Source organism: Sardina pilchardus, chromosome 22 (genome assembly GCF_963854185.1).
Source record: "Sardina pilchardus chromosome 22, fSarPil1.1, whole genome shotgun sequence".
NCBI lineage: Eukaryota > Metazoa > Chordata > Actinopteri > Clupeiformes > Clupeidae > Sardina > Sardina pilchardus.
The window spans coordinates 23840802-23868432 of NC_085015.1; the positions used below are offsets into that span (position 1 = coordinate 23840802).

The following is a 27631-nucleotide window of genomic DNA, read 5'->3' on the forward strand; positions in this document are numbered from 1 at the left end:
TGTGAGCTTCAGCATTAGTCATCCGTGATTGTTGTTCCAATGAAGCACAAAGGAGTTGCCGTCATACCGCCTGAGAACTTTCACTGTTTTTCTTTTGGTCTGCAGCTCATACCATCATCTTGTTCTGCTTAGTGTCTCGCTCCATTCTTGAAGGTCACGTTTGTTCCATTTGTCCCGCAGAGGCTCAGTTTGTTTACTTGTGTGTTGTCATCAGAAAGGGTTTCATTTGGACCTTCATCTTTAACAACTAAGGCTGTTCAGACTCTCAAGGACTTCAGAGTCCTGCCCCTATGTGTTTTTCTTTGGCAACATCTCTAGAGTTTTGTTTTTGTTGTGCTGTAATGATGTGTCATGCAGGTCACCATTGCTCTGTGTTCAGTATCTGCTTTGACCCCATCAGGGCTGTTACTATCTCAATTGAAGATACACCTCCCAATGACATCTCTGCAAACCCATGCCAGGCTAACTGTGCTATGTTTCATGTGCAAGTGTAGCATACTCTAGAGTCTCATTGTTGCACTGTGACATTGGCAAGTGTTACACCAACGAGTGGCTCCATAGCAGGACCTAAAAGCTACAACTGTAACAATTCTGCATAGTTCTGTGTCTGTGAGACTGCATTTCAGACAGTGTAGCTTGCATGGTGTAAGTTACATCCCTTCATCTCACCAGACACAATGCTTTGCTGTTCAATCTCACATTTTCAGTCTTGAAATCCTTCATTTTTGTCTGTTGCATAGCTTTGCATGCTATGTGTTTTAGTCCTGTCATTATTTCTCACGTCTTTTTCCGGTGTCACCATCCATGCAATAAAATCATTAATATCTGACATGCATGTTGTTCTGTGAATCTTTTTTTCCATTACATTTGCACTACTCACTCTGTTGTTTTGGTATTTAATCATTTTATTACATCTCTATCCATGTCCTCATCATTGCCATCTGGTAAGTTTCTCCCACAATCACCCCATAACATCTTTTGATGAAAATAAAAAATAACAGGAAGTGTACATACTGTAGCTACTGGATTACCTTTATGCAGAACCTCAGGAGGCACTGATAGGGTAGGAGTAGCTCAATGATGAACCCTTTATACTGAATGAACTGATGAAGTGTGTACTGAAGCATGTCTTTCCTTTCTTAATCCCTTAGCTATGTCGGTTCACTGCCCCTGTTCCCCACCTTGCCGTCTACGCTGGCCTCTTTGAGACCCAGCCCACCGCCTCCCCTTGCCTTGCTGCCCTCCCCAACAGCGCTGCCTGCCCGTCGCCCATCAGCGTGGCTATCGACAGCACGCCGGCGTCCGAACGGCGCTTCGACATGCACAGCGGGACCGCCTCGCACTTCCCCTCCATCGCCGAGAGCATCGAGACGTCGGTCGGGGGTGGGGGCGAGGAGGACAGCCCGACGCCGGTGACCAGGCCCCGCATGGCGCTGTCTCTCAGCCGCCTGCTGCGCCGTGGCTGCAACGCCTCGTCTGTGTTTGCCAGCCTGTCGCCCAAATGCTCCGTCGCAGCAGGCAGTGGGCGGGTGCAGCCCCTGGGCACTGAGCCACTGCCTCAAACACAGCACCGCAGACTGGCCAAGTGAGTAAGGCCTTTCCCTGAGACTGTCTAGAGACATTTAGGTGACTCAGTCATTGACAAGATCCAGGCCAGTACAACCTACAAGGTTGCGTTATTTACTGCCAGTGTTAAGTGTGGGGTCTAATAGCTGTAAGAATTGGATCAATGAGCTCTATCACATCATTGTTTTTATTGCATTTGTTTCATGCAATAGATATATTCTGCTTTATTGTGATCGCAAACAATTGTGTGCTTTGTTGGAAAATTCACTCACTGTGCCTACCACTGTTTCCATGCTTCATGCAACCTTTAGTGGGTTCATGTCCCCGCAATCATGTCATCAACAGTTCCCATGTCTTCAAAACCAACATTAGAGTAAACAATTATCAACCACAGGCCCATATTTTAATCATGTTTGTGTCATTTTATCTTCCTAATGATCTTTGAGCAGAATGCTGCATAATGGCATCTTTTGTCACTGCCTGTGTTTTGAAGTCCTATATCATACAAAACCATAAAAGACATGAACTAATCAGTTATTCAACATAGTAAGGCACACTGGGGAGAACATGATATGCATGTGTGGGTTTATAGTGTGTGGGAAATCATCACCGTGTCTGTGTGTCTCCAGCTTTTTCCAGATCAAAGTTGACATCCCCCCAGAGTGCCGTATCTACCCCATAGACTCTGAAGATGAACAGGAGAGCCCCGGCTCAGCCAGAGGGGCCGTGAAAGAGATCATCTGCCCTTGGGAGTCCATCACCAAATAGAACACAGAAGTGGATTCTACAGCTGTCCAAAACAAAAAAGACCTAAAGGCAGCCAATGTACCCTCAGTGCATTGACTTAATTTCATGATAAAGCTATTATAGCACACATTTGAAAACATTAGTGGAGGTAGTAATATGAAGCAATGCTATTTCTTGATGTGTCTGATAGCTTAAAATTAGTGCCTAAATGTTATTTTTGTCTGTGAAATAATCATGTTACACCAACATGAACAATGTAAAACATCACAGAAAAATTATTTTGTGTCATCATTAGTTGCCTGTTTTACACGATCAATTGATTTACCTCAGGTTTTATATGCAACATTAATTTAAGAATGTTTAAATGTTTAGTTTTTGCTGAATTATAATTCTGCATTTCATAGTCATATGACATTTTCTATGGCTGAGTAACTGTTTTTATATTACTCTACGGACTTGTAGGGAAATATTTGAAAATACATCAATATTTTCATAAATGTAGGCTATTTCTATGAAACAGGACAAATGTGAAGACTGTAAGAATGTATTTCTTGTAACATGTTTACATATTACACAATGTTAATGTGTTCATTTCTTATATCTGGTTTGTGTAAGTGCCTAAATAAACTGGTTTAAATGTTAAATGTTATTGTCACAGGACTGAACAATCTGAAATAATCCATCAACACTGTAGCCTACACAGATGGTCTATAGATGGCGTAATAATTCTATTTTAGCTCAACTAGCCCACTGCCCACTTTGTGCGGTAAACAATTTGCCACACAACTGAAACAACAGATATGAGAAATTCGCCTGTTTTCTTCACATCAAATTCTGTTTTAGTATAAGGTGGTGACGAAAATGATGAGAACGCGCTCCCCAAAGACTTCAAGAAAGTCGTGCTTCGGTCGTGCAGGTCTGCATACCATCAGTGAAGTGTCTGCTGTGAAAGGAAATACCAGAACGCCATTTCCGGTTAATGTAGCCTACTGACAGTAGCATCACGCTCTTTATTTTGACACCGGTGAGGTGGGCATTTTCGGTGGTCAGTCAGTTTCGAGGGTGTGTAATCGTGACTGTTTCATTTTCATATGCCATGCGAAACAACCTCTAGAATTCGCCGTCCAAATGGGTAAGTTCTGTGGTGATGCTAGAAACATATTGGAAGCTCGTTTATGACTTGGCTTAGTCAGAAGTTCCTCAGCTAGCCTATTCAAATCAGACTGTCCGAGTTAGCTCGCCTCGCCAGCTAGCCTAGGTAACCAAGCTAATTCTTAGCTAGTGTGTGGTGGCTCGGCTTGATGGTCGACAGACACCATAGTTAATTGTTCAAACATAGATCTTATATGGTTATGAAATCACTCTATAAAATCAGTGTGCTCAATATGAATACACGTGAGCAATAGATGTGACATATCTAGATGTTCTCATTGGGCGTCTATAAATAGCTCCTGTTGAGGCTTGAAAATGTGTCAAAGACGAGTTGCATATCCTGCCATGTTGCGCTTAACATGAATACATGTGAGTGAAAAGACTTTCAGTGAATGAAGTGAGGGTTGCCCAGGATATTTTGTTAAGAATAGCCTCAGGAACTAACTAGAGCTGCACATGTGGAATAAGATGACACACCTACCTCTGCTTTGTCAGCTAAGTTAACGTTAGCCAGCAGTAGCTAACGTGACTCTTTTATCTGCATAGAATAAAGGAAGCTAGCCAAATCTTGAAGAAGTGAGTGTCCACTAGTGCACTTAAAGCATACACTTACATTGAACGGCCATGTAATAACAATATTTATAACAGTCCTGTTTAATGCAGAAACGTCTATGTGTCTGTAAGTGGGTGTGAATACGATTAAGCCTTAAGTTTAATGAAATGTGGCCTCTTCTGCACAGATTTTCTTTGCTGAACAAAGAAATGGGAAAAGCTACATCCAGTTCCCCAAGGACAAAGTAAAGAAGGTAATGTCATCTTTATCAGTCATACATCGATTCATGAGCTTGAGTGCATCAGTGCATCAGTGCCTTGTGATGCATTGTTGAGACAAGTGCAGCATTAATGCATTGCCACTGGCAGTGCAGGCACACAGTGTTCCTGTGCCGGTATTCTTGCAGACGAAGCAGGCTAACTGGCATTCCGTCTCCCTATCTAGCCATGTTCATTGATGGTCCTTTTTGCGTAGACAGGTGTAGGCCTGCAATCGCAGGAATGTCGGAGAGCCCTGTCTCCCTCCCGGATGCATGGTGTCTTCATTGTGCCCGGCGTGTTTGAACACGGCACCTGGATGAAGTGCGGAATGGAGTCCCAGCTTGTATCTAGGATTTGCATAGAAGATATTTTCTCGATTTACTGCTGAGGCTGTAGACCTGTAATTTCATATGTTTGTCAAGAAGGATGACCAAAACATTGTGTCGCTTTCGTTCTTCACAGAGTGTAGATGAAGGATTAGCAATAGATCACTTCAGTCTTCACAGAACATAGATGCAGACTGTCATGCTTTATGCTTCATGCTTCATGCTTCTGGAATGCAGATGCAGACGGTCTATGAAAGATGATCAATGACTTGGGTTCTTCTTGCTGACTGCAGCTGTTATCCACTCCTACTGCCTATCAAAGACATCTTTACCTCTTTCCACTGCAAGCCTTTGACACAAAAATCCTGTGGCTACTTAGATCAGATTAGATTCAACTTTGTCATTGTGCAATATTTACCATTTACTGGTATAAGAAGCACACAATAAGAAGGTTTTGGTTCATTGCTGACCTCAGAAGGCACTTTTGTGCAGCAGATGTATTTGTCTCTCAAGCAGTTTCAGATTACTGGCCGGCCAATGGTGGGGAACAGGGTGGGGACTCCCATCGAGATCGCAAGTGGACGCTGATGAGGTCATAATGAGATCATACTGGCGGGAACAGAAGGGAGCGCGGAGTACCTCTCGGGCGGTTGCATAACAGCAAAATTGAATCTAGCAATTTAGGTCAGACCCAAATTAAATCTAGTGGACGGCCAAACTGAATGTGTGGTCAATAGCATATTAAATCCAGAACCGAGTCAAGCTGTGGCGTGGCACGCCAGCATTTTGTTTAGCACACAGAGTGTCTGCCGCTCTGTCAGGTTATCAAGAAGTATAGGAATGTGCCAAATATCAGTAAGCATCTAAAGAAGAGGAATGCCGGTGCAACGCAGATGTCTTCTTTTATATTTATTTAAAAGGTGCAAAACATTGACTAACGTTTCAACGTTAAAATCGTCTTCATCAGAGTCCTCAGTAAGCATCTGTTAGAGGCAGAATCCACCACATCAGTTGGTCAGATTAGTACGCCCACTCTGGTTCTCAAATGTCAACACAGTTGTTTTGCTCCCCCACCACGCCTCACCCCTGGCTGTCCAAACAGTCTGCCTGGGCGCTGCACAGAAATCCCCCGCCTAGCAACACCCTAAAAACAGCTAGTTGGGAGTCTGACGTTCTGTCAGGCGTGAATGGTCGCCATCAAAAGTATTGTTGTGCAGCAATTTATTTATTTATTTCTCGGTGAAAGCTCAACACCAAACACCAGGGAAACATTACAATAGTATGCCCTCAGAAATGTTCATTAAGGCTGGTACTGTCATGAAGATTTAGTCCACGCAGTGTGTGTGTGTGTGTGTGTGTGTGTGTGTGTGTGTGTGTGTGTGTGTGTGTGTGTGTGTGTGTGTGTGTGTGTGTGTGTGTGTGTGTGTGTGTGTGTGTGTGTGTGTGTGTGTGTGTGTGTGTGTGTGTGTGTGTGTGTGTGTGTGTGTGTGTGTGTGTGTGTGTGTGTGTGTGTGTGTGTGTGTGTGGTGTGTGTGTGTGTGTGTGTGTGTAGGCTATATAGATGGCAGTGAGGCCAGATTCTCTAAGTCTGGAATCGAACCACAGAAGTCCACTCAGTCCAAAGACTTGGGCGTTTCCTGACTGAAACGCCTGTCTCTGGGAGCGGCAAATATTATACCATGGTTGGGATACTGCAGATCTTTTTGCAGGCAAGAAACATGCCAGTTAAGAATGAATAATGGAAACCTAGATCGAAAGAAATAAGTGTATGGAAGAACAAGCACAAAGGGAGAAATGACGTGCCTGTATAGAGTGACCCAACGGGAATTCATGACTTACAGGAATGTAGCTGCATGCCAACCTCAGTCTAAGGCTGGAAAACACTAATGTTTGTAAACATAAACACTGTGATCTTGCAAGATTGTAGCGGAATGCACCCTGTCCAGGATTTAAGTAGCTAATGTGGTTAATCTGATTTTGCAATCCTTTACTCTGCTAGTAGAAGGTATGCCTTTAGAGTCAGTAGTTCTTCAAGGTTGCAAGGTTGCTTGCAATATGTTGACTAAGCCACATAGCAGTAATCCATTTTTTTGTATTGTTTAACTGGAAGATTTAAGATGTGGCTTCCACAAGTCTTGGTGTTTGGTGGTATCAATAATTACTGGCAATGGTAGCAGTAGTGATAGTAATTAATATTTCATACCACAGTGGAGTCTTAAGAGGCATGGTGGTGAATAAAAACAGGCATTGAGGGCAGGGAAAAATGGAAATCCCGTGTTCAGGAGAGATTCAGGAAGGGCTGTCAGATTCCTACACAGCCACACCGTCTGCCTTTGGGCTCTGCTTGAGTCATTATGTCACTCTTTTTTAAAAAAGTGCTTCGCTCTTCAAATCTCTGCCTGCGGACTTGTACTGGAACACTGTCTGCGTTGGCTCTTGCACATTGCACAACTGCATGCTCACAATGTTGCATGTCCCAACACAGGCCTGTATAGCATTGTTTAATCAGTGTCAATGAATCCTACCTCGAATGCTTTCATATCTGCACTAGTTACTGAGACTATTGTAGTTGTTGGCCTTTGTGTACTTACTGCTGTGTGCAGGATCATCGTGATTTAGCTGGATCATCATATCTAGCTGATTACTGGTTTACGTGCAGTTTAATTAATATGCTGTGCTGAATTATAGCCCTTGTTGGACTAGGTCAAGAGTAGTCATGTGTTAATGGATTAACTGTACCATTTGTTGAATGGAGAAGTAACTCCTCGATCAGAATTGAGGAACATGACTGAACACGAATTATGAAACTTTAAGTGTACATTGCACATGTGTTGCATTACATAACACTTGTTGTAGTTAGAGAAGAGGTCTCCAAGACTCCACTGTTGCATTAAAATAGGTGCCACGTACTAGCCTGGGTGTTCCCATGCTGCCTTGCGCGGTGATTTCATTCACGCTGCTAAGGCAGTCTGGAAACTACCGCCCTAATATTTGAGCTATGCACAGACGCATTTGATAGACATCCGTGGCGCCCAATGAACGGATCTGGGCATTTTTTTTCAAATACGAGAAAGTGAACGTCTGGTTGCCAGACCACGTCTCATTTGAGAAGTGGTAGGCGGCGCTAGCCAAGGCTAGCCACGCACAGTAGTCTCACCGAATTCTGCCAAGATTTTCTTGGGTTCACCTCATGCATTATTTGGATGATGTTGTCAGATGTTGTCACGATAACCCACATGGGTCCCCCGGTGAGCCGGTGTCACTCTGCCCTCTCCGTCCTCCACAGGTTTCCGCTGGCAGTGCCCACCCGTCGCGCTGGCAGCCCTGGCGACCCATTGCGTGGAGGAGCTCAGCCCGGGCGGCATGGTGGCTGCCACGGCGACTGGCTCCGCCCCCAGCCCGCAGAGCGAGGCGGTGACCAATGAGCTGCAGGAGCTGTCGCTGCAGCCCGTCCCCTCCGTGCTGCCCCTCAAGGAGAGGAAGAATGGTGAGTCTGGGGGTGTCGCACCCCGAAACGCTCCCCTTTGTCAATTCTGTCTTTTGGAATCAGGTCAAGTTCGCCATTGTGGCCCAAGCTTAGTGCACTTGAAAATGCCCCCTCTCTCTCTCTCCCCATCCCTTCTCCCTGAATTGCTTATGTAAGATGGGCTAGTGAATTTAGTATGGCAGCTTTCTCATACTCTTATCATGCGTAGGAGTCAGTGGAGAGGGCTTCACACTAAAGACTGGATGTGGGCTGCTTTGATGTGGCTTAGGTGGGTCTTCAAGTAAATCTCTTATCAGAGGGAACATTCAGAGACTGTGGAAGATTAATTGTTTGTGAGGGCACACACACATTGAAATTTTATGCAATGCTTTCCAAAAACATCTAAAAAGATAAGTTCAAGAAAGTTTAGATCTTGAATCCGATTATTTTGAAATGCAAGTATTGTTGATAGTTGCTGTTAGCATATATACAGGAATAAAGGGAAAGTAAAGGTTGGTTAAACGTTCATGAGGAATCAGAATGTTTGTGTAAATGTTGTATCACTTACCATTCAGGTCTCAATGTCTTACCACATCTATAGTTCACTAAAACCATTGGTGTTGGGCACACAACTTCAGATAATTTGGCTCGAAGAAGGAGAGCATGGCATGGTTTGTTGGAAATATTGTGTCAGGCATAGAGGATATGAAGCAATGGCTGTAAATTTTAAGGGGGGGAAAGATCTATAAAAATCAACTGTGCATTTCACTGACCTGTCTGTGCAGATGGTTTTATTGTAACCTGGCACTCAGTTTCACCGGGCTGATTGAAAAGAGTGAGAGGAAAGGGAGGCTTTTTTTCGAGAGCAGTGTGTTGAAGGTGTGGGCTCCCAAAGATAGAAGGAAAATAGTATCATGGCGACCTCACAAGAATGTGGGAGTGAAAGTACTGGCTTTTCCAAAGTTATGTTTGTGATGGGCACACCGGTCACTAATTTATAGCCTGTGATGTTTGAGGCCTTAGAATCTGACGACACCTTTTGACCCGACTTAGGTGTAGACCTACAAATTTTCACACCCACAGTTTTAACTATGACAGAAGATTACCCTTGTGATACCTTTAGAATTTATTTATGTCTCACAGGCTTTAGTAAATACTGTATAACAGCCCTCAGGTCATCTCGTATGCGGTTAGCAACACTTAACAGCAACAATGAATAACCGTTAGCGAGTTTCAGGAGTTTCAGGAGCCATTAGCCTGGAATTGTTTACTAGTTTGGCTCAGAGAAATGCACAGCTGAAAAGTACCCCCCCTCCCCTCCCATACACACACACACACACACACACAGCAGACCCCTGTTGTTTCTTCTGGGCTCCTTCGTCTCACGTACCCACCCATACAGAAACACACACACATACACACACACACTAGTCAACTCTTGTTTCTTCGGGGCTAATGTTGCCCCAGCAGCACATGGCCCCAGGACACCACTCCCTGTCTTTCAAGCCCGTGCTAAACCCCCCCTGGCTGAACTTCATTGAGCCGTGGCTCGTAGTAAGAGCAGGCGTGTTGGAGCAGGAGCACGCTCTCTTGTGTTATCTCCCTGGCCCTGGGCCCTTTGATGGTAGCCTCCTGAACCCTGCTCGGAAAAATGTAAGAGCGGATTATGGCCAGATCCATCTTCGCTTTAGGTTCTCGTCGGTGTCCGTTCTCACTGAAGTTGACCCTGCACTCTCCAGAGTTAAGCATCCCCTCTGTGATGATGGATAAGTGTTTTGATGAGAGGTGCGTTGAAGACTTTTTGCTGTGCTGTAATTGTTTACAGTAGTGTCTCAAGTCATGCTTTAAGCAGGGGAGGAATAGCAAGAGTGTGTTTTAAAAAGACAGACCAAGCCTGATAAAGATGGACACAGGTTAAGCGGTTAGCTTGACCTTGCCTTCTTGATGCTCCGGCCTTGATTAAAAACAAGAGTGGTTGCTTTGGAATGTTCTAGAGAAAAGGTCATTGAATTGTGTGTTTATAGTGTTCCAACACAGTGTGTTGTGGCGAGAGGAAAAGGGGGGGGGACGCTTTCGGGTGCTCTCAAAAGAAGAAAAAGTGTGTGGAGTGGAGTAGGGGGCGAGGTGGTGGGCATGGGGGAGGTTTTCCTGAAGAAGCAGATTGCATAACTGTGTAGTAAAGCTAGAAGAGGAGGGGGCTGTTGTAGCAGGGAGCAGAACAGAGAGAGAGAGAGAGAGAGAAAATCAGAGAGTGTCAGAGAGAGAGAGAATCAGAGAGAGCGAGAGAAAGAAAGTAAGAATCAGAGAGAGACTCAGGGAGAAAGAAAAAGAATTAGAGTCAGAGAGAGAAAAAGTGAAACAAATAAAGAATCAGAGGCAAAAAAAAGAATCAATCAGGAAGAGAAAGCGAGAGAGAGAAATCTAGCATGCCAGGGTGTGTTAGTAGTTGAGGGGCCAAAGGTGACCAGGAATGTGGTTTGGCACCAGTTTTCTCTGTCTGTCCCTCCCTGACCACTTTTACTTCTGTGCGGACTGCGGAGTTGGGACTGAGGTAAAGGCAGGCGGCTGACCCTCTCCCTCCCTTAGCATTTTCTCTCCTCTGAGGATAGGGTCAGAGAGAGAGAGAGAGAGAGAGAGAGAGAAAGAGAGAGAGAGGGAAAAAAAGGAGAGGGAAGGGAAAGGAAAAAAATCCAATGTTTTCCAGGGAACTGGAAAGAAGTGGGAGTTTCCTAAGAGAGGGCTGAACAGTTTTGGGCTGGACAAGGGCTGTTAACCAGAGGGCGATAAGGAAGAGAACACCTCCGTCTTTACACACTCCTCCGCCCCCACATACACATGCACACACACACACGCACACACACACACACACAGCACCTCTACGGATAGGCGTGCACACACACGCACACACACCCAGGAGCCAGAGCTGGCGTCAATCTTTTCTCCAAAGGACCAAGTGGAAGGATCCAGACATTAGAACTGCACTGGAACTAGTCAAGAACATTCCAATACAAAAGTCTACCTCAGCGTATAGACCGCAGGAAAGAGTTTTCTTTTTTCTTTCTCGAAACTTAAGTCTGACATAATAGGAATATCTATTAGTACAGACGACTTTTCATATACATGTGTGGATGGATTGATGGCTAAACTGGCAGGGCACAGTCACACTTCTATCCTTCTGGACTAGAAGGATATGGCCATACACTCAGGTAAGACGCTTTTCATTCATTCATTCATTCTTACGGAGATGAATGACATGCACGGGTTTTGCAGGTATGTGTAGTTACAGGCACAACTGATCCACAGGTGTGCCTCGGGGTGTGTTAACAGAGGCTGAGGTTTCAGTATGTTATTGTTTAATGGTTAAGCTCTCCGTGCAGACATATGCTTCGCGCCGTATTGTATTACACTGAAGTGTTTGCAGACTTTCGCAATAGCACAAGGCAGAAAAGAAACACAACAGTTAAAACGGAGAAAAGTGAAGATATTTTTTTTACATGAAGTGAATTAACTCAGCAACAATAGCAACTGAAACGTCAAACTTTTATTTAAACCAATCTAACCTGTTTACAAGGAGGTGGTTGCATAGTAGTAGTACACTAGATGTGGCAACGTGGGAAAGTTGTTTCTCAAAAAGTGGGATGGGCAGGATGTGACTCGGTCGGACATCATCCCGAGTCCTCGCGACATCCATCGAGTCAAATCCAGCTGTGCGCTCCCTCTAGGCTACCAGTTAGCATGTCAAGATGACACAACCCCGTCACCAGTGACTTGGTGCTTACTACGCCCCACGGCCCCAGGGTCAACGGGGTTGAAAAATGCCTGGCGTGTGGATGAGTCGGGGCGGGCGGACTGTGGAGGTTGTTATGTGGGGCTATAGAGGAGAGGGGGGAGTGGAGAGTGGAGAGTCTGGACGCGTTGACCCTATGGTTAGGCAGGCAGAGCAGGTCACTCAGCCCTGCCCAGACCGTGATGGATCACTCAGCCATAGAGGAGCCTCTCCCAAGAGCCAGGTGTGCTCCACAAGACAAGACGTACCATCATGGGAGAGGTGGGGGTGATGGGATGTTAGAGCTGATTAGCATTTGGATAGGGGCTGGTTGTTAAATGTTGTCTTGTAGCAGGTAATGACTTCAGGTTTTTGTGGGGGGGGGGCGTTTTGTCGCAGTCCTGTGGCAGATGTTTTAGTAGAGTAATTCAGCTAATTATCAGCTGTTATTGTAGCATGACTTGACACGACTTTTGGCCTGAAGTGATGTCCTAGTGACTACTTCTAAAGCTTCAGTCTTGACGTCAGTCTCGGTTTGATGGTGAAGTGTGTTTAGTCTTCCGTTCTGTTGAAGACACAGTGTTTTCTTTGAAATGCATTGTCCACGTTGGTTGGTGACTGTAGCCCATCAATCATATTCCATCCATCCACCCGAACACATCTGTTACTCATGGTTGTTTTAAACAGGGTTTCAAAGCGAGTAGAAAGCAGATGGGGCCCATGCTTCTCTCCCGAGAGGCGGGAGGGTCCCGAGTCTCAGGCGGGACGGAGCAAAGCTGCAGGACATTATGCGCCGGTGCTGTCATTGCTCTTCATTACAGGACCTCCGCAGGGCAGGCCCACTAATGTATGCAGACACCGCCGCTATATATACTGGGTTTCAAACAGACACTCACACACAGTTTCTCTCTTTCTTTCTCTCTCTCATGCACACACACATGCACACACACACACACACACACACGTATGCACACAGGCTGGTGCAGTGTAGATTGAGGAAGCTGGTCTGCAGCTCCCGTCCTGTGGTTTTTTTGTGTGTTATGTAATAGCGAAGGATGTTTGCCAACTCTGGCCTCGACATGCTTCCACAGGCACTGGAGAGAGAATAAGGGGAGGGAAGAGGGAGGCAGAGAAAGACGAGAGGATGGAGAGAGCGAGAGAGAAAGAGGGAGAACTAATGGAGTATAGAGCTAGAGAGAGGGAGAGAGAGAGAGGGAGGGAGAGAGAAAGAAAGAAAGAAAGAAAGAAAGAAAGAAAGAGGGAGATCTAATGGAGTATAGAGATGGAGAGAGAGAGAGAAAGAGGGAGATCTAATGGAGTATAGAGCTTCACTACTCCAAACAGTCTGGACAAGATGCACATCTCCAGAGCAACTTAACTGGCTCTTAAGCCCCCATTCTCCTCTAAGCAAACACTCTGGACGCACACAAACACATTCGGGCTCATGCATGCTCGGTCACTGTCAAGCCCCAACATAAATATATGGTTGTGCTTGCGCACATGCAGAGAGGGGACAGCTGATGTACACACAAGACCTTTCACGCACCCAGTAAATCTTCGGAGAAACGCCCTTTTCAACAGAGCACAATCGCTCACAAACGGAGCCAGCAAGTTACTATCTTGCAAAGGAGACAAGCTCGGGCACACCACTCCAAACAAGCGTGGCCTTTTCCAAGGTTGCATCACACACATACTTTGATTGGATGGGTTGATGTTGCTGCTACACACTGGAGCAATCTGTGAGGATCTCATAGCCTGGGGCTACACTAAGTGCCTTATCAGCCAGACTTCTCTGGCAGTATATCATCATGCCATGTGTGTTGTTGTGGTGTTGGAATGGCATCTTCTCCCTGCCTTGTACTGGGCTGTTAGCAGCCTGACTGTGTTGGTTCCTTGGGAAGGATTAAGCCTTCTCCAGGATTAGTTTTTCGTGTGTGTGGAGCACAGATTCACCCTCCACCATCGGTCAGCAGATTGTTGCCACAAGCAGAGGCGCATCGTTCCAAGGGGCGTCACAGTAATGAAAACCAGACATCTTTTTTGGAACAATGTGTCAGGAACAATGTGTTAACAGAACTGATCTTCTTTTGGACCTATTTTTGTAAAAAAGGCACAGCATGTATTTTGTCTAGAAACCTGTAGCCCAGTGCAATGATCATCATGTAAGCAACATCATATGAAGACAATAAACATTAGTCAGATCTATGGGTTGCATGCATCAGATCTGGTGAGTCTGAGTTGGCAAACAGAAAGGCAAGACGAGTGGAGTGGATGAGGACGGTGTCCAGTTGGCTGGTGAGTGTTGAAGCTGAGGGCTGTTGCCTTGCGCTGCTGCACACGAGCCAGTGAACAGGCACAGACTTGGTGAGTCATCGGAGCACTCGAAGTGCGGCAGCACCTAAACGTGGACTCTCGGAGCGAGGTTTGTCGGAGCACTTTGTTTAGCTCTGAGTAATGCCGAAAGCAGACTGCCTCTATAATTGTTGAGAACAGCCTTCTCCGAACTGCAAGCTCAATACTGATCTTATCAGTACTAGTAATGTGTCATGTTCTTTTCGCTTTTTTTTCTTCGTCTGGTGTGAAATTCTGGTGTGCGTATGCTTATTCTCTACCAAGGGAAGTAAGTATGAGGTTTCCAAGGAGCGTGTTAAAGATTTATTGAGTTTTTCCACAAGTTTTGTTTGAAAATGTAGTCGCTTGTTTTTCTCGTGTGAAATTACAGAGCGCAAAATGTCACAAGGGATGTCCTAACAAAACCCTGGCCTGACGTCTGTATCAGGATTTGTCATCCATGAAGGGGGAACAGAGAACATAAACAAAGTGACTGTAAGAAGCGATAAGGATTTGTTTTCCTCTTTCGCCTCAAGGGCACGATGACCCAGGCATGTGCGGCCTGGTGTCAGTGCGTTTGGTAGGACCACTGAACAACGTTTCCCCCTCTCCTTTCGAAAGTCAAACGATGCTTCACAAAATGTTCAGTTAGAGAGGGAAGGTAGGTGTTTGACCTTGAAATGGGGACGCGATGATGAGGAACAACCGAGCAAACTTTCCCCCCCCCCCCTTTCTTTTTGTCTGTGTGGAATCTTTATGTGCATGGATCTGGAGCATAGAATGTTGAGGACATAAAAATGTACAGACAGACTCTTGGGGAGGTTCTGCTGGGGGAAAAAAAAAAGAGTAGGGCAGCAGGCTACGAGGTTCAGAGAGGAAAACGATTTCAGATGGTCGTTACATAACTGACTATGACAAAAACAGAACGACTGGACCAGAGAACCCTGTCTTTTCGCTCCATTTTTTTGCCTCCCCCTCTCTGCGCTCCCCCCAAAAAGCTCATTTGTTGAACTTGGCCTAACCTTCCCCCACACCACAACGCCCTACTGCCTCATATTACCAGATGCAGACAGCTGGCCTCCATTTAAGCCTTTCTTTCATTCTTCCTCTCTTATGTCTCTCTCTCTTTCTTTCTCTCTCTCTCTCTCTTTCTTTCTCTCTCTCTCTCTCTCTCTCCCCCTCTCTGTGAGAAAGCACAAAGTGTGCCCAGTATCAAATTTAGCTGTTCAGCTGTAATATGGCACACTGGTGGTGAAGGCCCAGTGTCATTATTGCTTTGAAACATGAAGGCCACTAAAGTCAAACTGCCATAATGACTTCACTGTTCAGAGGGGTCACAGAGACCCCCCTCCCTCTCTTTTGAGATCAGTAAAGGCAGTGAAGCTGCCAGAGACCCTTCGCCAGCACCCCCCCAAGAGCCCCCCCTATCCTCCCCAGGCCTCTTTGTATCTTCAAATTCCTGATTGTTGAGGACACTGCGAATGGGAGAGAGCTCGAGAAAGAGAGGAAGAGAGAGAGGGAGAGGGAGAGGGAGGGAGGGAGAGAGAAGTGATAAAGTGAGGATGGAGGGAGGTCTGGTCTGGCGCTGAGCGTAGAGCTGAGGGGTTGGGGAGCGCTGTTGAGGAGAGCGAGTCGCAGCTCTACTGTATGTAAACATGCAGCGCACAGAGAGAATTCCAGGAAAGAAGGAGAGTGGGGAAGGGGAAACGGACACCTTTCTTCTAAAGAATGTTAATGACCAACTGGAAAGACCCGCCTGCTTTGTGGGTCGATTGCAGAACAAAACATGTCCCTTGGGACACCTGCATATATGAACTAAGTGGGGAGTGATGTCAGTTTGACATTTGATTGTACTGTTAAGATCCTCCCTCTAGCAGACATGGATATCATATCCTCACTAGTTTGTAACTAGTGAACTACTGAACTAAAGCGATGTTGCAACTTACCACCACAAAGCACAGGATCCATGAGTGAGCGATGGCAAGGAATCTGATTACAACAATGAGGTCATTTGAAGATGAAGAAAACGGGCTAACTATGAAGAGACGTTGAAGATGCCACCACTTGCATCACTAAATGCATCGGGTTACCGTGAGGCACCCTGTATGGGCAAGCCTGGCAGCCATGCACTTGAAATTCACCAGAATGTAGCCCCCGTCTTAGGGATCTTGCGCAACATCTTTTGCAAAGTGATGATAATCAGTAGGTAAGCATTGCTTCAGCAAGAACTAAGGCCTGTGTCAACAAGCTGAACTGGGCTCCACACATACTGCAGCCAGAATTGATTATTGTTTTACTGTCTCATACTGCTGATGAAGTAATGTTGCAGTTTTCACTGCAGCGCCGCCCCAATTATGTGGCCGCCGGCCAGAGGTGATGGTGCTGCTTCACTCGTAACTCCACCCGCACGTGTTGGAGCATGAGCCGTCCTGCTTGATAAAACGATAAACGCGAGCGATGCCACACTGTGGTGGGTGGTGATTGACGTCGGTCATAACCATACACCTGTTACTGGGAAGTATATCGGGGAGGAGCTAATGTGTCACGGCTTTCTGTGAGTCACACGGATGTTGTGAAGAGTTTTGTCTGGGTCAGGTGTGAGACCTTGCAGGTGTGGACCTTGCACCGTATTGTCTTTCACGCTCTGCTCCGATCGTGCAGGCTCGTACAGGGTGTGTTTGTGTTTGATCAAGACGACGTCTCTGACCCTCACGAATTGATGTTCGAGAACTTCCTGAGAGTGCACTTCTCGGGAATGTGTATATTATGGGCTGGTTGCTAGTGCCCAGCCCCGGGCAGTGAGTTGAGTCATGCCATAACACGACTTCAGGCGACCTGCACATTATCACAACGAAAATATCAACATCCTGCCACGCTGTAGGGCGTGTTGGGGATTAGGGTGAGCGTATAAGCAAACTCACAGCGAACCCAGCAGAGCTGTATACCCCAAGTCATATATACACTTCATAATGTTTATCTCGGCTTTGCTGTGTTTGACTAGACGATGTATTAATGTATATGACGCAGAATGAGAAAGCGAAACTGGTGCGTATTAACCGTAAGTTAAGATAAAGTTGTGGGATATAAAAATGATCCTCTCAACGACACTTGTTGAGTTGAATCAACACATACTTACAAAGCTCTGAGTGTCTAAATATTTAGAAGCGATCTGTTTAAACATTATGGTGATTTGTTTGTTCTTTTGTATGTGTGTGTGTATGAATGGGTGTGTGTGTGTGTGTGTGTGTGTGTGTGTGTCTGGGTGCGAATGTGTATGAGTCACCATGTTTGTGAGTGCTTTAGTGCAGGGATATCTGTGAGTAACCCTACCCATGGCCTGCACAGGTGATAGTGTGCTGAATATAGAGTGGGTGGCCAGCTGGCCCTACTATTTAAAACTGAGAGGACCCATGGGCGGGTGATACGGGGGGCTCACAAGCATTCTGATGGTGCTAGAGTTGAGTCGGGTTTGTGTGTGTGTGTGTGTGTGTGTGTGTGTGTGTGTGTGTGTGTGTGTGTGTGTGTGTGTGTGTGTGTGTGTGTGTGTGTGTGTGTGTGTGTGTGTGTGTGTGTGTGTGTGTGTGTGTGTGTGTGTGTGTGTGTGTGTGTGTGTGTGTGTGTGTGTGTGTGTGTGTGTGTGTGTGTGTGTGTGTGTGTGTGTGTGTGTGTGTGTGTGTGTGTGTGTGTCAAAATCCCAGAAGAAAACAAGAGGGGGCTAGTGTGTGTGTGTCGCTCAGTGTGAAAGAGGGACAGGGGGGGGAGGGAGAGAGAGATTGTTTGTCTGTGTGTCTATGTGTGGGTTTTTTTGTGGTGGCTTGTTTCTCCAAGCCTGCTGAAAGCTTAAACGCTGCAGTCTGAGGAATGTGTTCTGTGTTTACCTCTGCAAAAACGGTCCTGTAACTCGCGGGAGACCGGGCGTCCCCTCAGAATGGCAAGCCTCCCAACCACTTCAGAGGGGTTAAGGACATGGGAGAGTGACCGCTTATCGTGCTACACCACATACTATACACATTGTATTGTGCCACACAGGCTATGTCTCATAGTCCAATGAATCCATTTCGTTTGATTAGGAGAATATTTGTGGCTCATATGTTAAGCTAAGCTTAAGCTAAATTAGATTCATAGTATGAACGGGCTGTTGGCAAAGTCAGACAAGATGAGAACTTGATGTTGAGGTTTGGTGGTTAGAGTGTGTGTGTGTGTGTTTGTGCGGGGGAGAGGGGGTAGAAGAGAAGGGGGTGGGGTCTCGAATGAATGAGCGTGAATGAGAGGCAACAGCTGAGCTGGAGGAGGAGGAGAAGAGGAGCGCAGTCCATTGGCACTGCTAGGGACCCTCCTCTCGTTTCATCCCCCCCTTCTGCCCGGGAGCACCAGCATGCCGGTGGCCAGAGCCGGCTCTGCGCCTCAGCTCTCTGTTCTCACCTCGCCGTCACTCCTCTCTTTTATTCCTCTCCTGGTAAACATTGCTCTGCTCTTCACTGCAAGTGTGACATGTCCAGCACCCAAACCTCACCAACTGGACAAAGGCGGGCGTTTGACTTGACCGAAGGAAAGAGTCGGCAAAGACCGGAGAACAGAAAAGACGCGAGAACTAAGGGATCAAACTCTGACACCAAAGACAATCCACAAAGGACAACATAACTTGTTGTTGTTAATCGAATTGGTCTAGATTTACGGACTTGATTCTCTGTTGCAGATCAGAAAGGGGACCGGTTAGATCTGTGTGATGCATTACCTGCTCAGCAGATTTGGAAGCCAGCTGGAAGATATCAGCTGTTGTTAAATACTCGCGCATGATTTGAGATGACAATTTATGGGATGGATCAGTCTTAATCTCTGCGTTTGAACGAACTCTTTTCAAGACGCGCTTCAATCATCATGCTGGATACTAATCACTGCCTGCACATCGACACTTCCTCCTTGGTGGCTCAACCAATCAGAGACGATACCAGCAAGCCAGGGATAACCATGGATTACGAGAGACACGCCTATCATAGCTTGAAAGAAGGTGGGCATGGAGTGACTCGTGTAGGAGTTCAGCTATTCAGTAAAGCCCATCTTAAACTGTATTTGTGTGTATTGGATGTGCTTGACTGTGTTTGTGTGACTGGGAGCGACTTCACCTCTGGCACAGCGTCTGCTGAGCAGATGACTCGTCTCGCCTTGCCCCCGTGACAGGGTGGCTGTTTCTCAGCACTCTCTGTCACAGCGTTGGTGCGTCGCTTAGTCTGGCGGGCAAATGTTGAGGTCATTCTGTCGCCCCTCCGGGCGCGGGCGCGGGCTGAATCGGAGGAAGGTGCCAGGTGGACGGGGCAGCGGGGCCTGACCTGCCCCCGTTGCCGCGTGTGGCAGCCCAGGGGCCTTTGGGGACAGCTTTGATTATGCCCAGTGCCACACAGGCCCAGGGATTAACCCAGTTGGCAGCTATACAGTCTAACCCCTCTCTCTTTTTTATTTAGTATTAACTTGTTTAGTTTTAGCTCGTTTTCTTTTTTAGCTTTTCATTTGGTCTTTCGGACTGTAGAATAAGCTGCGGCTAGTGGAATCATCCACCTCTCTATTTTTTTCTCCTCCTATTTTTCATCCACCTCAGCATCAACCACCTCTATCTTCTTTTTTTCTCCACCACTTCTCTTTCTTACTCGGTATCTCATCCCCCCCTCTCTCTCTTTCTCTCTGTTGCTCTCACTACCTGATCCGTTGCTGCTTTGGGCAACGGGAGCATATTAAAGTGTCTGTTTGATTTACAGTAATAGAGCCCAGCTTCACAAATAGGTGCGAGAGAGCTTGTGTTTCCTCACTGCTGTGCTGGGGGCCTGAAATAGTCTGTGTATTGGGTGGTGGTGTGTGTGGAGGGAGGGGGGGGGGGGGGGGGGGGTCGTAGAGGCTCAGCAGTAAAACAGAAAGCAGAGAATGAATGATGGGAATGTGACATGACACCGGGCAGCGGGAGGACGACAAAACAGCCCGTGCGTTCGTGACCGCTCACAAGCAAGATGGAGGCGTAGGGCAGAGAGGAGGAGAGGAGAGGAGAGGAGAGGAAGGCGTTGAGGGTTCAGGGTTTTTGATCCTGAGAATAGATCCCTCTTTCACCAGTTTCGGGCTGTGCCAGGTGGGGTGCGGTATTCCCCAGTGGCATAGACCCTGCTATGTGATATCAGCACGTGAGAGAAAGTGTGTGTGTGTGTGTGTGTGTGTGTGTGTGTGTGTGTGTATACACAGTGTGTGTGTGTGTGTGTGTGTGTGTGTGTGTGTGTGTGTGTGTGTGTGTGCGTTTGTATTGGTGTGTGCCAGTAAAGGCTGCTAAGTAATTACTCCATAACACGGGGATTGGTTTTCCCTGAGTCCCCCGTTGAAGGTGACTGGCGGGTAATGCGTCAGCGGTCTGTGTTGGCGGTGATGTCATGGGGGTCGGCACCCAACAGGTGTGCGCTGGCCCCTTCCAAGGTCCCGGTGGTGGGCACGCGGCTGTCAGCTCCAATCAGCCCCGGCAGAAGAAACGAGAGAAACGTTAAGAGGCCAAACGAGTGGAAGGCCCTGTCTGGCCGACTCGTTTGGTTAATTACTCCCTGATCATCTGGACACTCGTTGCCAAGACGAGTTTGTGCTTTTTGTGTGAGTCAGACTGGGTTTTTATAGCGGTCAGTTAAGTGCAGAGTGCATGTGTTGACCAGCATTTTGGAGAGGAGAATAGATGGAATTAGAAAAGAGGAATGCACATAACACTAGACCAGACTAGACTGCATAGATTGTGGACTTGACCGACTGTTTTTCCATATCGAGAAGTTTCCACTTCAACAATGCTCGTTGCTATGGATACTACTGAGCACATGAACACATCTCGATGCCCAGAATGTATTGAACCGTCACCGAGTAATTGAATATTGGACAAAAATTACTCATCTTGCGCCCCCGTAACCTAATTGACTTCCTTTTCCATGCTGGGAAATGGCCAACCTTCTGACTTGAAGTAGGCCACTTCTGTGAAGGGACTTATCAGTCCAGTATGCAAGGGCTAACAGAAGCATTTAAATGCTGACTTCACCATCATGCTCTACTGCAGTTGCATTTGCATAGAGGTCTTAACACAGGCATGACCTTTCATGCCCTTTCATGCCCTGTTGCCAGGCCCGACACCACAGTGACCATACACTCTGAAGGCCAGCTTGTTGTTGCTCAGGCAGTTGTCCGTGCCCGTGTAGTCATCAGGTGGTGAGTCTGCCCACGTGCTAGGTGCTGTTCAGCCGTGTTCTTTTCTGAAAACAGCAGCGAAGAAGAATCAGGAAGTGTGTAAGGCCACCCCCTTCACACCCCAACCGCTTCCCCTTTGCCTCTTGCTTCAGTTCTGAGTGCATATAGAGTAGAAGGAGAAAGAGAGAGAACGAGAGAGAGATAGAGAACGAGAGAGAGGGTGGTTGCCATCAATCCTCTCTTTTCTGCCACTCTTTTTAGAAACACTTAGGACATATCAATGGGAATTGCCTGCTAAGAACAGTGGAGAGTGGAGAGACGGAGAGATCATCACCACTACACAGTACTTTTCGTCTACACTTCGTTTGACCGACACTTTCTCTCTTTTTCTTCTTCTCTTTCTCTCTCTCTCTGTCTCTCCCTCTCTCTCCACATGCAGTGCTACAGCTCAAACTGCAGCAGCGACGCACCCGAGAGGAGCTGGTCAGCCAAGGGATCATGCCTCGTAAGTCTTCCCGCCTGTCTCCACCTAACATTGCTTTTTTTCCCCTCCCTCCCTCCCTTGCCTCTGCCTCTGTTAGGGTGTGAGTCACACACCAAAACAAACAGGCGCCGTGGCGACCAGGCCGAAATTCCCGCCGGCCAGCACCAGACAACAACGTCATCAATATATTCTGTTTTTTTATTCCTAGATGTGAAAGGACAACTTTGCGATGTTGACTTATGTAAAGGAGGCAAAGGAAGTTGCATGCAAATTAGCATGCGTACTAGGCATGCAAACACGATCCTTCCGCGGATACCGTACTTCGGCCTTGTGGTTATTGCCTGTTGAATGAGCCTCAGTTTGCATGCAAGGGGCTATTATTAATGTAAATGGTCTCTTATAGTACACAGCAGTTCATCTATGTGTGTGTGTAACTCTGTGTCATATTTGTACCACTGAAGCTATAACTTCTAGACATCACTTCATTTAGAAAGCCTTGATAAGGTCACAGACACAGTAGTATTTCTAGAGTACTGCACAATCATTATATGGTGAGCCGATATACTGTATGTGACAAAATTGCAGTAGTTGCAGACTTATTTTAAGATGTTATGACCATGCATAATCTTTTTTTGTCTAGTCTTGCAAACACTTACTTGAGGTTGTATAGTGGGTGTTACGAATGCAAAGAGGAGAAGTATACTGCCTCTTAATATATAACAAGGCTGGCTCAGATTAAAACAGCCATGGTCTTTTATCAGGTAGGTCAGCTTCCCCCTCTGTTTCCACTTCCTTTTTCTTGCTCACTTCTGCCAAAATGAGGAGACATTCTGTCCGAGCGCTGCACTCTGTTGACACTCTGTGTGCAAAGGAGGAAGGCCCTGTGAAAACGATAGCACAGTGCTGCGCTGTCTGCCAGCCACAGGAGCGCTCGTTCAAAAGAGGCCCTGGTTCTGGGACAGACTCCTAGGCGAATCCGGTACCAAACCGAGCCGCGTCGGTTGCCCGGTCCATTCAGCAGTTAGGGCTCGTTTTTTGGGGGGTACATGTGCCTCGACACAGGAAGCAATGGCCCAGCTGTTTCAACAACAAAAAAAAAAACGTTAATGTCTCTCTTACCAAATGTGTGTAAAAAAAAATTGTGTAAAAAGGCGATGCTGATATGAGCACATATGACCAGCTGCTGCGCTGTAGCAGGAAACACATGACAACTGAGTGGTCATGCGAACTCCACATCAGCAGTCAGTGGTCATCAGCCCAACCTCTGAATGAGATAAGCTTCTCATTCCGGTTAATGGGATGTATCGTGAGAACACATTCATTCAACTATCATAGGATGGCAATTTTTCTCATTAATTAAAACATGTGATCTGAAACCCATTTGTCTACCTCTCCACTCAGGCAGAGGTTTAAACAAAGTCCCATTTTCGCTTGGGGGTCCTCCGAAGCAGACCTAAGAGATGACTGGGTGTCTGCGCAGCACAACCCTCAATGGATGAGTAGAGTGCATCAATCTGTCAAAGAAAACGGATGCACGGACGGGCTCACCCTTTAAATTCACACACATTTGAAGTGTTTTGTTGTGACTGAGCTCCGAGAGCCTGTGTGGTCTCCGCAGCTCAGTATGCGGCCTCAGAGGGACGTTAGAGGAGTTGGCAGGAGGACTGGGAGGTGAGAACAGGTGAAGGCTCCGTTTCTGGTGTCACATGTTCCTCACTGACCCCACCGCGCTATTAAAAGAGATTAGGGAACGGTGCCCCGAGATTTGGGCATCCATCCACATATGCCCCAAGGGTGCCCCAGCGTGACGGCAACCGACTGCAGCCAGTGGTTTCAGCAGAGAGAGATCCCAGAGCTATGGCAGATGTTTAGAGTAAATTGATCCGCTGCATAGTCTAGAGACTGTACAGGATCACCGGCGGAGCTAGGAGAGGGTCTCGGAGTTGCGTCATAGCCTGCACCACCCTCTGCCATTCCCTGCACACTACACACAACAGACCCCCTGGACGTTAAGGGTCTTGAACTTCTCTGGCCTTGCCCAGCCCAGCCCAGCCCAACCCGTCGCGCAGGAGGTTTCATCACCCGCTCTTGCTCAATCAGGAGCTCTTACATCAGGTTCAGCCGCCATGCTCTCTGCCTCAGTCCCCCTCCACATCTGCAGCCGCAGAACATAGAGCAACTGAGGAACGATCTAAAGTTCTAAACAAAAGTGTGGAGATTGAATGGTGCAGAGTTGTAAAGGAGAAATTCTGTCATTTTTCACATGAATCTCCATTTCTCAATGTCTCGAAGTACTGTCGGTACGAAACCCCCCCCCCCCAAAAATGATCCGTTTTACCTAGCTCGAGCCTGTGAGCCACCATGTTCATGCCCCCCGAGTGTAGCGCTGTAGCTGCCTGGCTGCTTTAGCTGTTGTAACTAGCCAACTCAAGCTAGGTAAAACCAATCGTTTTTGGGGTTTTTTTGGGGGGGGGGGACTATGTCTCCTCAGGAAACGGAGACCCATGTGAAGAATCGCTGGATTTCTACTTTAAGACTCCCCCGCATGTGTTGCGCACTCCACTTTCAATATTCGATTACTTGGATTCCATTGATTTCAATGCAACCCCTGCACACCACCGATGAACCCTTTCGCTGCATCTGTGTAGACTACAATTTGATTCAGTTCTATTTTTGTCAGAACTGCTCGATGAATTTTTTTTTTTTTTTTTGGCAGTTAAACATTTCAGCGCTGGTGTGCGTGGGCAGGTGACAGAAAAAGTTGCGCCTTTACTGACCACCTCTACCTGAGAAAAAATTGAGAACATGGTGGCTGTGAAACGCAGCACATCTCTGAGAGACAGATGATCACTCATCCGTGATGGTGCAAATTGTCACACATGTTTGAAACCACCGTGCAAGCCACAGAATGTCCTTCAACCTCATCTGCTTATGTTCTTGTGTACTGATAGGGGATGTTAGGGCTTTTTTTTTTACAGCTTGCTTGATGATAACCAGAGTGACATTTTCACAGGATAGCCAGTTCTGCTTTGAGAATGTGTTGCATCAAATAGCAAGTTAACAATGCGACGACGTGTTCGACCGTCCTCACCCCTGGTCTCTCTCTCTGCCCTCACAGCACTGAAGAGCCCGGCCGCTTTCCACGAGCAGAGGAGAAGTCTGGAGCGGGCACGGGTGAGTTAGCAGCATTATCCAACTCCAGTCCCATACCCCAGACGATAGTGGGTGTGAACTGATGTTGAATCAAAAAATGTAGCAACTGTTAGCCGTGGCATATACAGTACATAGATTTTTGCAAAATTAATACACAGGGGGTAGTTAATATGGTATTAATATGGTTTTGTTTCTTTTAACTTGCATTAAAAAACACACAATGCGGCTAATGCTCAGGAAATGACTGTGTTTGGTATTATTTCCAGTATGAAGAGACTTAGTGCTCTCTTGAAAGATTAATTTTGAGTTAATTTAGGCCTTAGGTTAATTCAAGTCTTAACAAGAGAAATTTACTCAGTGCACTGGAAGACAAATTTGCTTGTATTCAGGATAAGACCTCTTGAAAGAAGTCAAACTCTTCTTAAATTAAGTCAAATGATTAACGTTGATATTGATAACACTTGGTTAGATTTTATTAGATAGTCAGTTTTTACAGTGCAGCTGATAATCTTTTTCTTACCTTTATGTAAAGAGCTTACTTTTAAACCGAGGCTTTTTCAAAACCACTTAATCTCTCTTCAGTGTTTTATTATTATTGTTTTATTATTTTCCTTGACTTTTGTATTCTTCCTTTTCCTTTCAATATGTTTTTACATCTCTTTAATATACTTCATTTAGTGTTTTGTGCAGTATTTCCAGAAGTGATGACACTCTTGCTGATAATATTTGATGGCTGTCTATCAGCAAAATGCACATGGTTCTGTTAAGCATGTTCTCTACAGGGGCTTTCAGTTCCTTTAGCTTAGCTCAAAGGGGGGGTGTTGTCGACATAGACTCAGTTCCCCAGAAGCATAGAGCACACACACACATACCCACACACTAAAATTCCCTGTTCTTTGGGTCTCTTTGCGTTACCAAGTCTTCCATGTTAACCAACTTCTCGGTCTCCCTCAGACGGAGGACTATCTGAAGCGGAAGATTCGGAGCCGTCCTGAGAGGTCGGAGCTCGTGAGAATGCACATACTGGAAGGTGAGTAGGAGACGCTGCTCTGATGGTGTTGTGTTTGAAAACGAGACCGTGTGCACGACTCTTCATGGTTGTGGTGATCTAAATTAAACGCACGGCACTTTTGTTGCTTTACAAAAATGAATGCCTCTAAATATAGCTGGTATAGATAGATGGAAAGATGCACTTGCGTTGTCAGGACTGTTTCACATCCCACTGGCCTCTTCTAAAGGAACAGTGAATATCACGTGACTGTTCAGGTGAAGTAAAGTTTCGAAGCAAGCAGTTTTGCAAAGTGAAAATGTGGCACCAGCTACATATTTTCATACAGTAAGCAATTGTGGTAACATAAAGACAGTTTAAAAAGCACTTAGTGTCAGGATGAGGACGACTTTCACCCTTTTGGTGACAGCAAGCATGTAAACAGTTCTGTTAACCACAGCCTCCGTCACCTTTTCGCTAACCACATTAGGGCAGGACATGCACAATAAAGGCCATTGTTATACTGTAGTGGCTCTTTTATTCTTTAATTTGGAAAACCACATTTCATCCTCCACTCCAGAACACACCATCACACACAAAGGCTTGCATTCAAGTGGTCTGGGTTGGATTTCCATTCACATTAGAGGTTGTAAAACAACAAACATCGCAAGTGTTTTTTTTTTTCTTTTCTTTTTTTAAACCTGATTAAAAGATGCACCAGTACTTGAAAAACAAAATGGAGTACTTGAAAACAACAAGCTTTACCAGGGATCTACCATCATGTTAACCTGCTGCAGCCTGGCCCCATAACCTCATAGGCTTGCTTATGAGTTTACACCTTTAATGGAGACATTTGCAGTGGGCCACCAAACCAAACCCCAACAATCTCTAAAAACAAAAATTGTAAATTTGTGCTTGGTTATTTCTGTTTGTCTCTCTCTATTTGTGCTTGCAGTACTTCCTTTGGTCACGTACGTGACCAGTTCCCATAGTGCACCATGTCTGCCTCACTACAGTGTTGTGTGTTGGACACTGACTGTTTTGACCTCTACCAAATTTGCTTTTTGTAGCATTTTTATCAAAATGGCCACTGGTAATAGCTGTGTTTTCTGTTTTAAGTACTCCCCAAGACTAGACAAGAACTACACCAGGAAGGTAATTTTAGAACTGATGCATTCAACTTAGCAAGCATATTAGTTGTAATGTTATCTTGTTTCACCAATGATTCATTTCACAGTTATTTAAGTGTCTGGCTCATTGCATTTATTTGTGTTTGTGTGTGTGTGTGTGTGTGTGTGTGTGTGTGTGTGTGTGTGTGTGTGTGTGTGTGTGTGTGTGTGTGTGTGTGTGTGTGTGTGTGTGTGTGTGTGTGTGTGTGTGTGTGTGTGTGTGTGTGCGTATACAGAGACATCGGCCGAGCCCTCTCTGCAGGCCAAGCAGATGAAGCTGAAAAGAGCTCGTCTGGCTGATGACCTCAACGATAAGCTTTCTCACCGACCTGGCCCCATCGAGCTCATCCACAAGAATATCCTGCCCGTGCACACAATCATTGGTACAACTCCACCCTTACTGGACACCCTGACACTCATTATTGCACACAGGCAAACACCACATGACTGCATATTTGCAGGAGTTGCCCTAGCACCTG

At 46.2% G+C, this 27631-nt stretch overlaps 1 protein-coding gene across 6 annotated transcripts in view; it reads left to right on the forward strand.

Moving 5' to 3' along the window:
- The first annotated feature begins 3303 nt into the window (after positions 1-3303).
- Positions 3304-27631, forward strand: part of mrtfab (myocardin related transcription factor Ab) — a 33738-nt gene continuing 9410 nt past the window's right edge. For 2 of the 6 annotated variants that reach the window (XM_062525635.1, XM_062525640.1), the window contains exons 1-6: positions 18433-19175; positions 21798-21863; positions 24961-25016; positions 25950-26025; positions 27103-27138; positions 27389-27535. In XM_062525635.1, coding sequence (XP_062381619.1) covers positions 19046-19175; positions 21798-21863; positions 24961-25016; positions 25950-26025; positions 27103-27138; positions 27389-27535 — 511 coding nt within the window. In that variant the 5' untranslated portion in view covers positions 18433-19045. Of the gene's footprint in view, positions 3446-4205; positions 4272-7890; positions 8092-10706; positions 11277-18432; positions 19176-21797; positions 21864-24960; positions 25017-25949; positions 26026-27102; positions 27139-27388; positions 27536-27631 lie in introns of those variants that run through there. The other 4 variants (XM_062525636.1, XM_062525639.1, XM_062525641.1 and 1 more) reach the window with 4 other exon arrangements.